Here is a 14053-nt window from a genome sequence, read left to right as displayed (position 1 = left end):
TAGTAATGAGATGTTGGTGACAGGGGACAAGAAGATAATAGGACATAGGTTCACAAACAATGTTAAGCAGAAAGTCTAAACAAAACATGCTGACAAAGGAAAAAGTGCACAGAAAATCTAATCTAGTCAAGTATAATAGGCCTCACTGGTAAGCGGAGTTACAGGACAAAATGATTTTTTTCATCCTAATTATACTTAAATCATTTGATAAAAAGATGTGATTTCTAAAGCCAAGTAAAAGGAAAAACACCACTAAGTTAAAATATAGCAAAAAAAATGATTAAAATTTGGTGTATTTTTATTTTATTTTTTTGAGACAGGACCTCCCTCTGTCACCTGGAGTGCAGTGGCACGATCACAGCCCACTGCAGGCTTGACTTCCAGGGCTCCAGTGATCCTCCCACCTCAGGCTCCTGAGTAGCTGGGACCACAGGCACATAGCACCATGCTTAGTTTATTTTTGTATTTTGGGTAGAAACGGCGTTTTACCACATTACCCAGGCTGGTCTTAAATGCCTGGGATCAAATGATCCACCTGATTCGGCCTCCCAAAGTGCTGGGATTACAGGTGTGAGCCACCGTGACTGGTCTAAATTTGGCGTATTTTTAATTTCTCCAAATATAAGAAGATATAAAGTGAGAAGTTATAACAGACTATGAAGAGAGCTGTGGGGAGCACCAGAAGGAGATGAAGAAAAGCCCACAAAATAGGCTGAGAAACACCTAAAGAGTATGAGAACCAAGAAAATGGTGTCATAGTAACAAAAGGAATATGAAGTTTGAAAGAAGGTGTATTTAATAGTATCTAATGCTTGAGAGAAGGTAAATATCAACTGGATTCGGCAACAAGGAAATAACTGGAGAATGTAATTAACATTCAGGGACTAAGAGTGGTAAGTCTATGAGTGAATGCAGTCTCCCCTAGCAGACGTATGTTTTTAAAAGAAGAAACGCAAATCAGAGACCTACCATGTTTAAAACGAGAGAAAATTTAACAGGAAAGTTTAAGGCTCAGGAGAGGGCTGAAATAATTTTTTTAAATGGTTAATAGAGTCAGGCAAGAAAGTATGTGATTCAAGGCACAAGTAGACTAGCCTCAGACAGAAAGAATCTCTCTTGAGATGGGGGCAAGATGTACAAATGCAGGCATACTAGCAGGAGTAATAGTTTAGTAGCTTCTATGTCCTCTGAAAAGAAGAAACAAGACCATCTTTATAGGAAAGGAAAGCACATTTTCTGAATACTCCTTATGAGCTAGGCACCTTCCTAGGTACCTCTGTTAAGGTTATCTAGCGTAAGCCTAAATGACTGAAATGAGTCCTATGTATCTGATGCATTATAATACCCTAATAATATTTTACTATTATTTTCCACATTAAAATAATATAGCCAGTTTTTATATTTGGCATTTGAACCATAATTCATACCAAAAAATTTCTTCAAACACAGAAAAAAATCACCCCTTCAAAATGTTTACAAGGCAGGTAAAGTTAACCGAATGTTAGACATACTCAAGACTCTTGTCAATATCCTGTCAACACCCAAAAGGATTAGAATCTAGTTTCTTCCACAACTCCAACAACTTGTGTTTCAGCTACCTGCTCCTGAAGCCAAAACATGGACTTTGTCATCCCCTAGACCTGTTCCATTCAACTTGAATTTCTCACTCTTACCACAACCTCCTATCCTTCCAGACTTATCATGCATTTAAGCATATTCTCTAACTTCACTGAGGTGGGTCTAAACACTTTCTCGTAGGCCTCTCTTTCTTTAAACTAGTTTGTCAACAAAACACTCAACTGCTTCCCTCTTCCCTTTCTGCAGTACCTACCCACTCTAAAAAACTCTAATATTTATCTAACAGTACAGACTCTCCCTCCACTCACATCTCTAAAGAAACATTATTAGTGAAAAATCCTGTAGCCACTAGGCTTTTATATCTTAAGCAGACTTTGAGTCAGCTTCCTCTCTCATTCTCCTTGGCAGCCAATCTAAACCCTTAAAGAAGGTACCTCCTAGCAACTCCTGAGGCCCTTGTTCTCAGCACATAAACTCACCTACTTTCAAGAAAACTGGCATTATGACACATACATTGGATCCTTTGTCACATGTGTTTCGTGGCTAAGTGATTAGAAGCACAGGCTGGGACACACAATGTGCCAGCAAGGCAGTGCCAGGCACTCTTCTTCAGAGTCCTTGTGGCAGTTCACAGAGCAGGCCCTGCCAGAATGGCCAGGACTATTCTCTTTGGTCCTAAAATGACAGTTCGGATTCAAGGAGGACATTCCTCACAAATGATGGCATCCTTCAGCTAGTCACTCCAATCAGAAACCTAGGAGTCATCCTGATTTTTCCTTCCCTTGCATTCAATTAACAAATTTTATTGATTTTGCCCAAATCTCTGTGCTGTTTCTTCCTATCAAAAATGCAAATGCTATTTTTTGCAGAATAACTCCCAATGTCATGCTTCCATGCATTTTGCACACAGAATTCTATTTGCCTACAAGGCAATTAACTTTTTCTATCACTTGACAAACTCATCAGTTAAAAGACTGATGATTTCTCAACTCCTCTCTGAATTCGTCCTTGATCTACCTATTAACATGAGTTAATCACACACTAATTTACCAAATATGAGAGACATCGCATTAGACTTCATTAAAAAGAAGGTTTATTTTAAAAAGTGGAGATGGGAGAGAAAAGAAATTTTAAAATGTCATCTGGGAATAGATGTATACATTCATTTTTTTTGAGACACGGTCTCATTCTTCACCCAAGCTGGAGTGCAGTGGCATGACCTTGGCTCGCTGTGTCACTACAACCTCCACCTCCTAGGCTCAAGCGATTCTCCCACCTCAGCCTTCCAAGTAGCTGGGACCACAGGCACATACCACCAAGCCTGGCTATTTTTTTGTATTTTTGGTAGACAGGTCTCCCCAAGATGCCCAGGCTCGTCTTAAACTCCTGAGCTCAAGCAATCTGCCCACCTTGGCCTACCAAAGTGCTGGGATTACAGGCATGAGCCCCTGTGCCTGGCCTACATTCATTTTTAAAGTATTAGCCAGTAGTTAGCAAAGAAGCCAGTTTGGGTACTGAGCTCCCTTGAAAAGACTTGTTAAGGTCATCTAAGAACACAATTACTGCTCTTTACGGATTCTGTGAAACACCTTCAAAATTTAACTGTGTGTAATGGGTGCCAATGTTCTTCCTCAGGCCCTCCCTCTTAATTTGGTCATATCATTTTCCTCACTGGTGTAATTTCTAAGCCATACTACATCTGTTTCCCTGTAATGTCTCCCACATATAAGAACTTCAATGGTAGGGAGTATTTATCTATGTTTCTCTAACGCCTAGAACTAATACCTAGACAGAAATTAAAGTGGCTTGATGAAATTTTACAAATCAGTGGTAAAGATATGATTAACATTAAAAGTGTTTTAACTCTTTCCAATCTTGCATATGATTAAGCAAAGCCAGAAACATATTCAATTACTAATGCCTTACCTGTGTCTTACATCATATATCTCATTCCGAAACTCAGAAACTATTATCGGTGGCCGTGAGGTCCCTGGTAAATAAAACCTTTTCATGAGTGCCTGAAGGACCCTTTCATCAGCATGATTATGGCAACAATAGGCCTGCAGAAGCCCTTTTAAGCAAGATTCAATAGCCAAAGCAAGTTCTGGGTCCCGAAGATGAATGCAAGCTCCTAAAAGTGAGAGAAAATTACAGAAGGGCTTATAAATACTTATTTTGAAATATTAACATCACTCCTCTTTAATTATAGCATATAAATGACTTATATTTTTATATAAAGCAGTTTAAATGACATTACAGATCACTTAATCATGGTTTATAAATGATTTAACATACTTTTATATAAAGCAGTTTAAATGATATTTTAACTGAATGGGAAATCCCCTACACCCATAGGATACAATGGAGAGAAAATCCACCAAATCCTGTGAAAAAAATTGTCCCACTCTAATGTAAATGAACGGTGGCTTTTCTATGTTCAGTTTATACTATTCTAGCCTTCCAATGGGGTTCTGAAAATCAAAGGATTTTCAAAGTCCTTAACAGGATGCGAAAAAAAAAACCCTCATCCTTTGAAATGGATCCTGGTATAAAGGTACATATCATTTAAAAGAGATATTACTACAATACTTAAATGCAATACTTTACTAACAAAATATATTTATAAACATTTTCACCTAATGATTTTCAGAATTAAAGATAACCCCCCAAGAAAACGTGACTAAAAAAAAATTTTTTAAGTACCATGTATATGTAAGAGTAAAGTAACCACAGATTTTACAGTTGGAAGAGAACTTAGAAATCATGCCGCCCAACCAAAATAGAAACTAAGAAAGAAAAGTCATTTTAAAAAGATTACCAAAACTCAGGTAACTGCTCCTTCAACTATATCTTGATGTTACTGTTTTTTTTTTCTGAATGATCAATTATATTACATTAGTTCATTTACTTATTCACTCATTTATTCAGAAAAACAAGAACCAAATCATTCAACTCTATAATTACTTTTCCTTTTCCAAAGTTCTCTTTCTTTCGGATATTTTATGCTTTAAAAATATAAAACGAAAGCTACAAAGCTTTATATGATTTCATTATTTTATTTTTTTAAATGAAATCATTTTATTTTGAAAACTTCATTCAATCATTCTGAAAATAAAAACTTATTTCTAAAGTTTATTATAACCTCGCTAAATTAAGACAAATACCTAAAGGGCCTACAGGTTTATAGGTAAAATGTCCTTGTCTATAAGCATCATCTATGGCTTTAAGAAGAGCTGGAACATTAGGGCCAAATCTTTTGAGTCGATCAGTTTTACTATCTTTCAATTCTTTCAGTTGCCTCTGATTGTAGCTCAGTGCATGCTTCACATCTAATTCTTCTCTCCTAAAAAAAGCAGAAAAACAGAACATATATGTGATAGTTTTACAGAAACATTTAACCTTTGCCCATAACACCTACATCCCAGTGAATGACCCAGCTAGCTACCCTAAAAACCAAAAGCAGAATTATTTATTTGAAAATAATTTTGTTACCAGAGAAAAACAGTCTGGAGTCCTCAAAACTTGGCATAAAAAAATAATGCAACAATGATGGGCTAGGAATCCCAGAAATTGTTCAACTCTACAACTATAAGAAAAGTCTTGAAAAGTGATTTTAAAAGAGCCAGCTGGCTGTAGGTGCACTGCCCATGAGTTAGCCCTGCTCTGCAAAGTATTTCACATAAAAATAAAATCTTTTTAAAGAGATCCCTTATTATGTAGAAGAAACAACCATATTTGCTCTCTTCATATAAGAACAAAACTATGTGATGTAAAAGTAATTGAAAAAAATCATTCTAAGGATGTTGCAACTTACTTAATTTTGTCATGTTCTTCTTTGTCCTTTTCTATGGCTTGCTGAAACTGTTCGATCTCCTGATTGACTGAATTTTCTTGATTTTGAAAGGCCTTTACTCTCTCTTTTAACCAAGATATTTTTTTTTGTCTTTCCAACCGTTCAGGTTCCAAAGATTGGTCAGTACTAACAGTAAATAACCCAAAGTGAAAAATGTTAGTTTAATGAACAGCCTAACATTTAAAGAACACAAACCGATGTAATAAAATTCCATTAACAACAATACAAAAAATATAACACTCCAATGCATCTACCTTACTTTATTACAAAATGAGATAGTCATGAAAATTTCAAAGTAACTATCCTACCTTTTTTTCAGCTCTTCAATTCGTTTACAAAGCTGCTCATCATCTTTCTTTAATGCTTTATATTCGTTTAAGGATCGGTTATATAAAACCTAACAAAAAAAATTAGATACACTTTACTAAAATGAAAACACAAATATCCCATTCAAGTCCACTTTTGTCAAATCTTCAGAGGCTGAATATGTACAGGAATATATTTTTTAAATGAAGCACAAAATGGCCATTTGAAACCATTACATTTTTTAAAATCTCAAAGCATCACTAATTTCAACTCAGGTACAAAATCTCTACTTTAAAAAATAGAAGGCCGGGTGCTGTGGCTCACATCTGTAATCCCAGCACTTTGGGAGGCCAAGGCGGGCAGATCACAAGGTCAGGAGATCTAGACCATCCTGGCTAACACGGTGAAACCCCACCTCTACTAAAAATACAAAAAATTAGCCGGGCATGGTGGCCCCTATAGTCCCAGGTACTCAGGAGACTGAGGCAGGAAAATCGCTTAAACCCAGGAGGCAGAGGTTGCAGTAAGCTGAGACTGTGCCACTGCACTCCAGCCTGGGCAACAGGGCGAGACTCCATCTCAGAAAAATAATAATTAAAAAAATAGAGGAGGCTGGGTGCAGAGGCTCACACCTGTAATCCCAGCACTTTGGGAGGCTGAGGCAGGTAAATCACTTGAGGCCAAGAGTTCAAGACCAGCCTGGACATTGTGGCGAAATCCTGTCTCTACAAGAAATACAAAAAAATTTAGCCAGCCATGGTGACAGATGTCTGTAGTCCCAGCTACTCAGGAGGCTGAGGTGGGAGGATAGCGTGTGCCCAGGAGATAAGAGGCTGCAGTGAGCCGTGATGGCGCCACAGCACTCCAGCCTGGGTGACAGAGCAAGACTATTTAAAAAAAAATAAAATATAATAAAAAAGGACAGAAGAACAGCCTTTGTATTTGCTGTGTGGCTTTTAATATTCCAGACTAGAAAATTTCTCTCACCTCAGCTTCATTATAGGCCCTTTTCTTGGCAACAACATCTGCTTTCAATGCCATACATTCTGGTGCTCGTGCATTTGTCTCTTCACTAATCTTTTCTAGTTTGTCTTGAATATCCTTGTACTTTTGTTCTGCTTCATTAAGTCTGACCTTTAAGAAAATAACATTATTGAAGTATATTTTTTCTTCAATAGAGAGAATTTTTAAAAATAATTATCTATAGTTCATATACCAATAATAAATTTAACTTCACTCAAGACATCAGGCAAATAAACATAACATAACATTATATAAAATACTATAATATAATTTGATCTTAACCCACAGTTAGTTATCCAACAAATGTGTTATCCTCTGGGGATAAAAAGACATGATAACAAATGTCCTCAGATAACATAAAAGAGAGAGATATAATTTGGCAGAAAAACAGAACACAAACTGATGACACAGTCTGTATACAATAATACTAAAGTAGGGTACATTTATTTTTAATTGTGGTAGCACAGAGAAACAAACCAGAGGTTGGCCAGAAAAAGTCAGGAATGCCGTCAAAGAGCAAGTAGTATTTTGAGCTGAGATTTTAAAAATTAGATCTAAGTGTACCAAGAAATAAGTTGAGGAAGGGTGTTAGAGGCAGATGAAAGAGCATGTACAAAGGTATTAATACTTTAGAAATTAAATATTGCTAGAGTTTAAATTGAAAGGATAATGGTAGGAGATGAGACGAAGGGGTAGAAGGGCCTTGCATTCTACAATGAACAGCTTACAACTTAATCTTCTAGACAACAGGAAGACAGCCTAAGTCTGTCTCTTATCTCCTAAGTCTGCATGTTAGATTACTCTGGAAGCACTTGGAACACAGGGTAGACAGAAAAATCAAAGGAAAAGATTTCAGTAAGAAGTTAATATGATATTATGGAACAAAGACAATTAGGGACCAAAATGGGATGCTGACAATAGGGACTGATTAGAAGGAACAAATATGAGAACTATTTTGATCGGGGTCAGCAAACCTTTCCACAAGGAGCTAGACAGTGTACACTTCAGGCTTTGTGGGCCACATGGTCTCTCCTAAAACAATTCAACTCTGCCATTAAAACATGAAAGCGCCCAAGGACAATGAGTAGAGGAATTGTTTTTTTAATAAAAATGAAAGCTGGATCCAGGTTTTATACAAACTAAACATAATTCATATTATTTTTCAGTTTTAAATTAATAAAAGTTTAAAGTCTGCTTTAGACACTGTTTCTTCAGAAACCTTCCATGTAACAGTCATTCTACAAGCAATAATCAAGCACACACAATGTGAAAGGCTTTATGTAAGACAAGGTGGAAAGGATATAAAGATAAAATAAGAGAGTCTTTACCCTCCAGAAATTTGCCAATTACTACATAGAGTACGCAAACGCTTAAACGGAGAAAAAGGCCTACAAAACTAAACGTCACCTAGCCTTATGATCCTCCTTTCCCATTTAAAAAAGAGGTGAGCATCTATTACTCAGATTGGATTCCATTTTAGACTGGGAAATGCTTGAGGAGGAAAGTATTTAAGGCCTTACCTGATGATAAGCTGAGAAATGAGGGTGAGAAGAGAAAAATACTTGGTGAAAATTTCAGAATATTCTTTCAGAAATGAAAATTTAAGGTGAGAGGTGGAAAGGGTTGAAATTCCACTTACTGCCTGAAGAGGGAGTAAGAAACTTAGCCCAGAAATCACTAAGTGTCCCATCTTTACCTATTTTTACATACTCATCTATTACCTCTGATGAATTAATGTTATAACCCTTAAAAGAAAAAAAGATCAATCTGCTTATCTTGGAGGCAGACAGGAAAAAGCAAGCCAGGAAAGATTACCTTCTATACCACAGCCAAGCTTGGGGGCCAGAAAGAAATTTCCTAAGCAAAGTAGAGAAAATGCTAAGAGGTAAGTAAGCTACACTGACACATTGAGTACATTTGTGGGGGAAGGGGAGTAAAGAAAGAAACACTAGGAGTTCTACTTCTGGCATTACAGCATGAGGAGCCCCACAGTTCTGGCTGCTCAACCTTGTGAGTATACTAAAACCCAGTGAATTATATACTTTAAATGGGTGAATTATGTGGTATATGAATGATATCTCAATAAAGCTGTTCAAAAAAGAAAGAGTGAGTATAAAGAGTGGATCTGCTGAATGTTAAAGGGTCCACATGGAAAGCCCCAACAGAGAATGACTGCCTTTACTCAACACTCAACTTCTGTAACCTCTAGGCCCATGTGGAAGACTTTTATGACTTTCTTGAATTTTAGATAGGGTAGTTTCTACCTGCACTCTTAGATGTCAGGCTGAAATTAACCTTAACAGACCTAACAATGAATCCTACTTGCCTTCCACCTATATGAAATCCTCTGACAGGCCATCTTGGTTCTGGACCATAAATCTCAGTTCCCTTAGCAATCTCTGGGCATTGTTTTCAGTTCTGAGTTCTCATACTTCCTGATACTTACCTTTAATGTGATTCTAATTTATATTATTCTAGCACCCCTTTATTTCTCAGGTCTTTTTGTGTTTCAACTCCTTAATGAACTGAAGAGTAAAAGCTTCATGCTCTTCTTATATGCCTTGTCAGTAACAAAGTTCCACTGACAATATGCATGAGTTCTAGAGCTCTAGCCTCAGACAGGCTTATCATGGATAGAGTATTCTTTTCAAAAGAGAGTCACCACAACAGACCTTGAAAACAAGCTTAGGTCTATTTCACCTAAGCAATAAATTCAAATATAGACAAATATACTGTCAGAAACTGCCAGTTTGGTGGGTCATAAATAGTCTAGTATCTGTAATTTCATATGATTCAACCTATTAAATCTGCATTTAAAAAACTGTAATTACCTGCTGTTCTTCAATTTTCCTGTCAAGTCTAGCAGCACGATCTTCTCCAATTTTAATATTATCTCTGATAGCATTCAATTGTTTTTCAATTTCATTGACCTAAAAAAGAAATTATATAGCAAATTGATCAGATTAACAATAATAACCAAATACATTCTGCAGATCACATAGATACGTGAACAAGTAATTTAGTGATAATTACCACTGCCCAAGCCATTTCATGTTTCAAGGACTCTAAATTAGTCTTCATTGTACTTAAACCAGCAATACTTTGAAAACGTTCCTCTTTCTCTACGCACTGGCGCTTTAGTTCAGTAAGCCGCTTAAAAAAACAAAACAGAAAGGACGTATTTTTTATTAATGTTGAAAAAACACATTTTTGCAAATCTATTTCTTTTAAAAACAATGCCTAAACAAGTACTACATAAATATTTGTTTAAAAATAACTTCCATTTTTTAAAATTATTCTTGATTCTTTGGTATACTTTTAGTAAGTCCAATAATTTTGTGAATTTCTACACTATAAAAATGGCCAAATACTCTTCAGATGAAGAGCAAAGGAATTAAAGGTTCAAGACTACACAAATATAGAGAAATCCCAAAACTCACTTTCCCATTTTCCCTCTTTATTCCCTATCTGATAGACATGATGGTCTGTTCTTCAAAGTATAGTCAGTAGGCATTCCAAAGAGAATGTAAGGATTAGAAGAAATTTATTTCTGAAAATCAAACAAGTTATAATTTTCTTAACTAAGTTCACTTTTTTTTTTTTTTTTTTTTGAGACAGAGTCTCACTCTGTCACCAGGCTGGAGTGCAGTGGCACAATCTCGGCTCACTGCAACCTCCACCTCCCAGGTTCAAGCGATTCTCCTGCCTCACCCTCCCAAGTAGCTGGGACTACAGGCATGCACCACCACGCCCAGCTAATTTTTGTATTTTTAGTACAGACGGGGTTTCATCATGTTGGCCAGGAACTGAGTTCACTTTTAATAATTAATTAAAAATCACCAAATATCAAATACTGTGATATTCAAACAATTTCTGTAGCTTATGGGCCTCATATTCTATACACCTGGGTAGAGAGCCTCTCCCCTTCATTCATGCTTACCATATTCAACTTGGGCCTGAACACTATAGACCTTACTTTGTTTCCCTATCTAATGCACTTTCCCATTTTCCAAAATTCTTTCAATCTATTATCATTCTCTTCAAACCTCATACACCTCATACACCCTGCCACCATATTCCCTCATTCATTCCCTCTCTCCAGCTTAGACAATTAGAAGCCATCAGACAGAAACTCCCTCAACAATCTTAACTACAAATCTAAAGCAGCCCTTCCTTTTGCAACAAAAGAGAGGTGGCCTCATATTTAAGACCCATATCATCCTCTACCTGTATCTTGGATTCTACCCCTTTTCTATCTTCTCAAAGGTCTAAATCCACTGATTTTCCATCACATCTTTTCATCTTTGTTTCCACTTTACCTTCTTCATGACTTATGTTCATCACTACTTGCTCATCTTTCCAACTTACAAACAAAACCACCAATACCCATCCCTTGGCACCACCTCCTCCTCTAAAATTCTTCTTCCCTTTCTATCCAGGTTTCATGAAAATTGTCTTTATCTCCTCCATCTCCTCACATTTTCCAGTTCCACAAATCTGGCTACTGTTTTCACTGCTACTGAAACCCACCTTGCCACGGTCATCTATGAAGATTATGCCATTAAATACAGTGAGTTTTGTCAATTCATGTAGTGTCGGACCACACAGTACATCTCACAGTCATGACTGGTTCCTTCTCAAAATCTCTCTGCCCTTGGCTTCTCATGGCTTCCATGAGAATTTCTCATGGTTCAGGCCTGGGCCCACTTTTCCCCTATCTCAGCAATCTAAATTATTCTTTTGGCTTATATACTAATAGCACACTGACAACTCCCAAATTTTTATTGAGGCCAGACTTGACTTCTGTATTCTTAATTTACATATCCCACTTCCCACTTCACATTTCCACTTGGATGCTTTTATTATAAGCACCTCAAAATTAATGTGTTCAAAATATAATTCAGCTTTCTTAAAAAAAAAAAAAAAGAAAGAAAGAAAAAAGAAAAACTGGCTTTTTTTCCCAAACTTCCTATCTCAATAAACTTACTGTACTACTAAAGTAATTAATCTGGAGGTCATTCAGTCACCTTTGATGCCTCTTTCTTTACTTCTCCATGTCCACTACAACATCTGCCTAGATCATTTCAAAGTTCCCTCTCTTACTACTACCAATGTCCTTAACTTAAGCCATCAACATCTCTTTGGACAATGATAATGCCTTCTTTATCAATCTTTCCACATCTCTTCTCTCCTTATAGCAGTTCATTCTCTTGTATAGCAATCTACCGAAAATACACAATTAATGAAGTCATCCATTTTCATGTCCTCTACTGCCCCCTAAATTTTATAAGGTCCTCCACAACCTGGCCTCTCATCTCTCACACCCGTGTTTTACACTCTAGCCAATCTGGAATTCTTTGTTTTGTAAAAGCACACATGCTTTCTTGCCCCTGAGGCTTTAACCATGCTATTTCTTAGAACATCCTTCCTTGCCTTCACCATCCTTTGCCTGGTATTACTCATCCTTCAGTTTTCTTCTTAGGCATCACTTCCTTAATAACTTCCCCATCATGACTGTCCCTGACACTGCCAGTACCCTATTAAGTGCTGTTGTTTAGTCTACATCTCTTTTAGTAGTCCTCACGATACTCAAATTATTTACCATCTATGTTTCCTGCTGAATAACTAGGTCTATGATCCCAAGAATCCTATTTATCTGTCAGTATATGACCATGGCCAAAGCACGATGCTACAAGGCACATGGTAAGAACTTAATATCGACTGAATGATTATTCTAGTTTCCAGCCTTTACATGCTATTTCTTAAAGATTTAATTATTCAAACCCAGAGTTTATTTTGAGAATATAGGGTATTTCACCAATTAAGAGAAAAGTTCTTATTGAGTGCATATTATGCATCAGGAATTCTCCTACATAATTTAGGGAAGTGCTCCTTATACTTCATAATTACAATGTCTTTAATTGTTACTGGTATACTTTGTATATCATGGAGAAAATAAGTGTTTAATCCCAAGTGTCTGAAACAAACAAATTTATTTCAAGTCCTGATTATATTAAAAATAATAAATGTAATATATAGTAGGTACAGTTTGTTTGAATATACAAATATTTCCCTTCCCCAATAATAACACTGATATTCCAAGAAAGTGTACTTTAGTATTTTTGTGGTTTATAGTAACTCCTTAAACACCACCACATAACCCAGGTTTGAAAAGATAATGTGGGAAATACAAATAAATATACTCATCCTTGATTTTTGAGTTTTCATTTGATGAACCACCTAACTATAGACCTAACTTAAAATATGCATTTCTCAAAAATGTGAAGTAAAGAGGTCAGTATAACATAATGAATTTGACTTTAATCATTAGTATAATCCTACCTCAAAAGGACAAGCTACAAAGTTGATGAAAACTCAACTGGTTATACAAAACTAACAAATGAACAAGATATGGAATTACATAAAATTGGTGGGACTTAATATACTGGATAAACAGCTATAATGTAAGCCTTAAAATTTTGAGGCCTCTGATTATCACACCGAAAGTTGGATCTTCAGGAATCTGAAGAAGAAAGTATAAGAACAAAATATAACAGATTTAAAAACAAATTGAAGTAAGTCATGGCTGGCATGAGTGATTTAAAGTGCAAGCAAATTTGCACAGCTGCCAAACCTGGTAAGGATGTCATAGCTGCTACTAACCTACCAGTTGCTTAAGGAATGTTAACATTTTACTAGAGTTATAATTACTATGATTTGTAGATTACGGTATATAATTATAAATGCATACTATGTTTAATAACAGCTTGAAGCTTGTGCTTATTATCCCAGCAGAAGAAATACTGCAGTTTTTAAACTACTTATAGTTTTTAAACTACTTAAACTACCATACCTTATTGTGGAACCCATTAGTCATATTATCAGAGGATAAGTATGTAAGATACTGCCCTGTTCTCTAGCTTATAATCTGATAGAGAAAGTAAGACATGTACATACTCATTATTACAAAATAAAAAAGTAATAGCTAATTAATACCCGGAATATAAACACTACATTGCATATACTTCAGAGTGCTATAAAAATATTACTAGTTTTATATAAATATACAGACACATAGTTTTACAATATCATTTACTGTAAGTACTATAAGAATTTGGCTGATCTCAAAAAGATTTACATTAACTGTTTACAAACCTCTTCTCCTTGATGTATCTGCTCCTTTGTTCTTTCTTTTGTTTCCATAATGTATGAATAATCTTCCTTCATCTGTTCAAGTTGTGTTGCTTTCATGAAGAACTATTATCAATAACAAAAAAACGCAATTAGGAGTTT

The 14053-nt window shown here is 36.0% G+C and overlaps 1 protein-coding gene across 3 annotated transcripts in view; it reads right to left on the bottom strand.

Moving 5' to 3' along the window:
- SMC6 (structural maintenance of chromosomes 6) overlaps positions 1–14053 on the bottom strand; it is an 88898-nt gene that overhangs the window by 46090 nt on the left and 28755 nt on the right. For all 3 annotated transcript variants that reach the window (XM_054472388.2, XM_054472399.2, XM_063648934.1), the window contains 8 exons: positions 13916–14017; positions 9794–9913; positions 9592–9690; positions 6725–6871; positions 5740–5828; positions 5393–5557; positions 4743–4921; positions 3505–3709 (listed from right to left, as the gene is read on the bottom strand). In XM_054472388.2, the coding sequence (XP_054328363.1) occupies positions 3505–3709; positions 4743–4921; positions 5393–5557; positions 5740–5828; positions 6725–6871; positions 9592–9690; positions 9794–9913; positions 13916–14017 (1106 nt within the window). The remainder of the gene's footprint in view (positions 1–3504; positions 3710–4742; positions 4922–5392; positions 5558–5739; positions 5829–6724; positions 6872–9591; positions 9691–9793; positions 9914–13915; positions 14018–14053) is intronic.

This window comes from Pongo pygmaeus, chromosome 12 (genome assembly GCF_028885625.2).
Source record: "Pongo pygmaeus isolate AG05252 chromosome 12, NHGRI_mPonPyg2-v2.0_pri, whole genome shotgun sequence".
NCBI lineage: Eukaryota > Metazoa > Chordata > Mammalia > Primates > Hominidae > Pongo > Pongo pygmaeus.
This window is presented reverse-complemented; position numbering and strand designations above follow the sequence as displayed.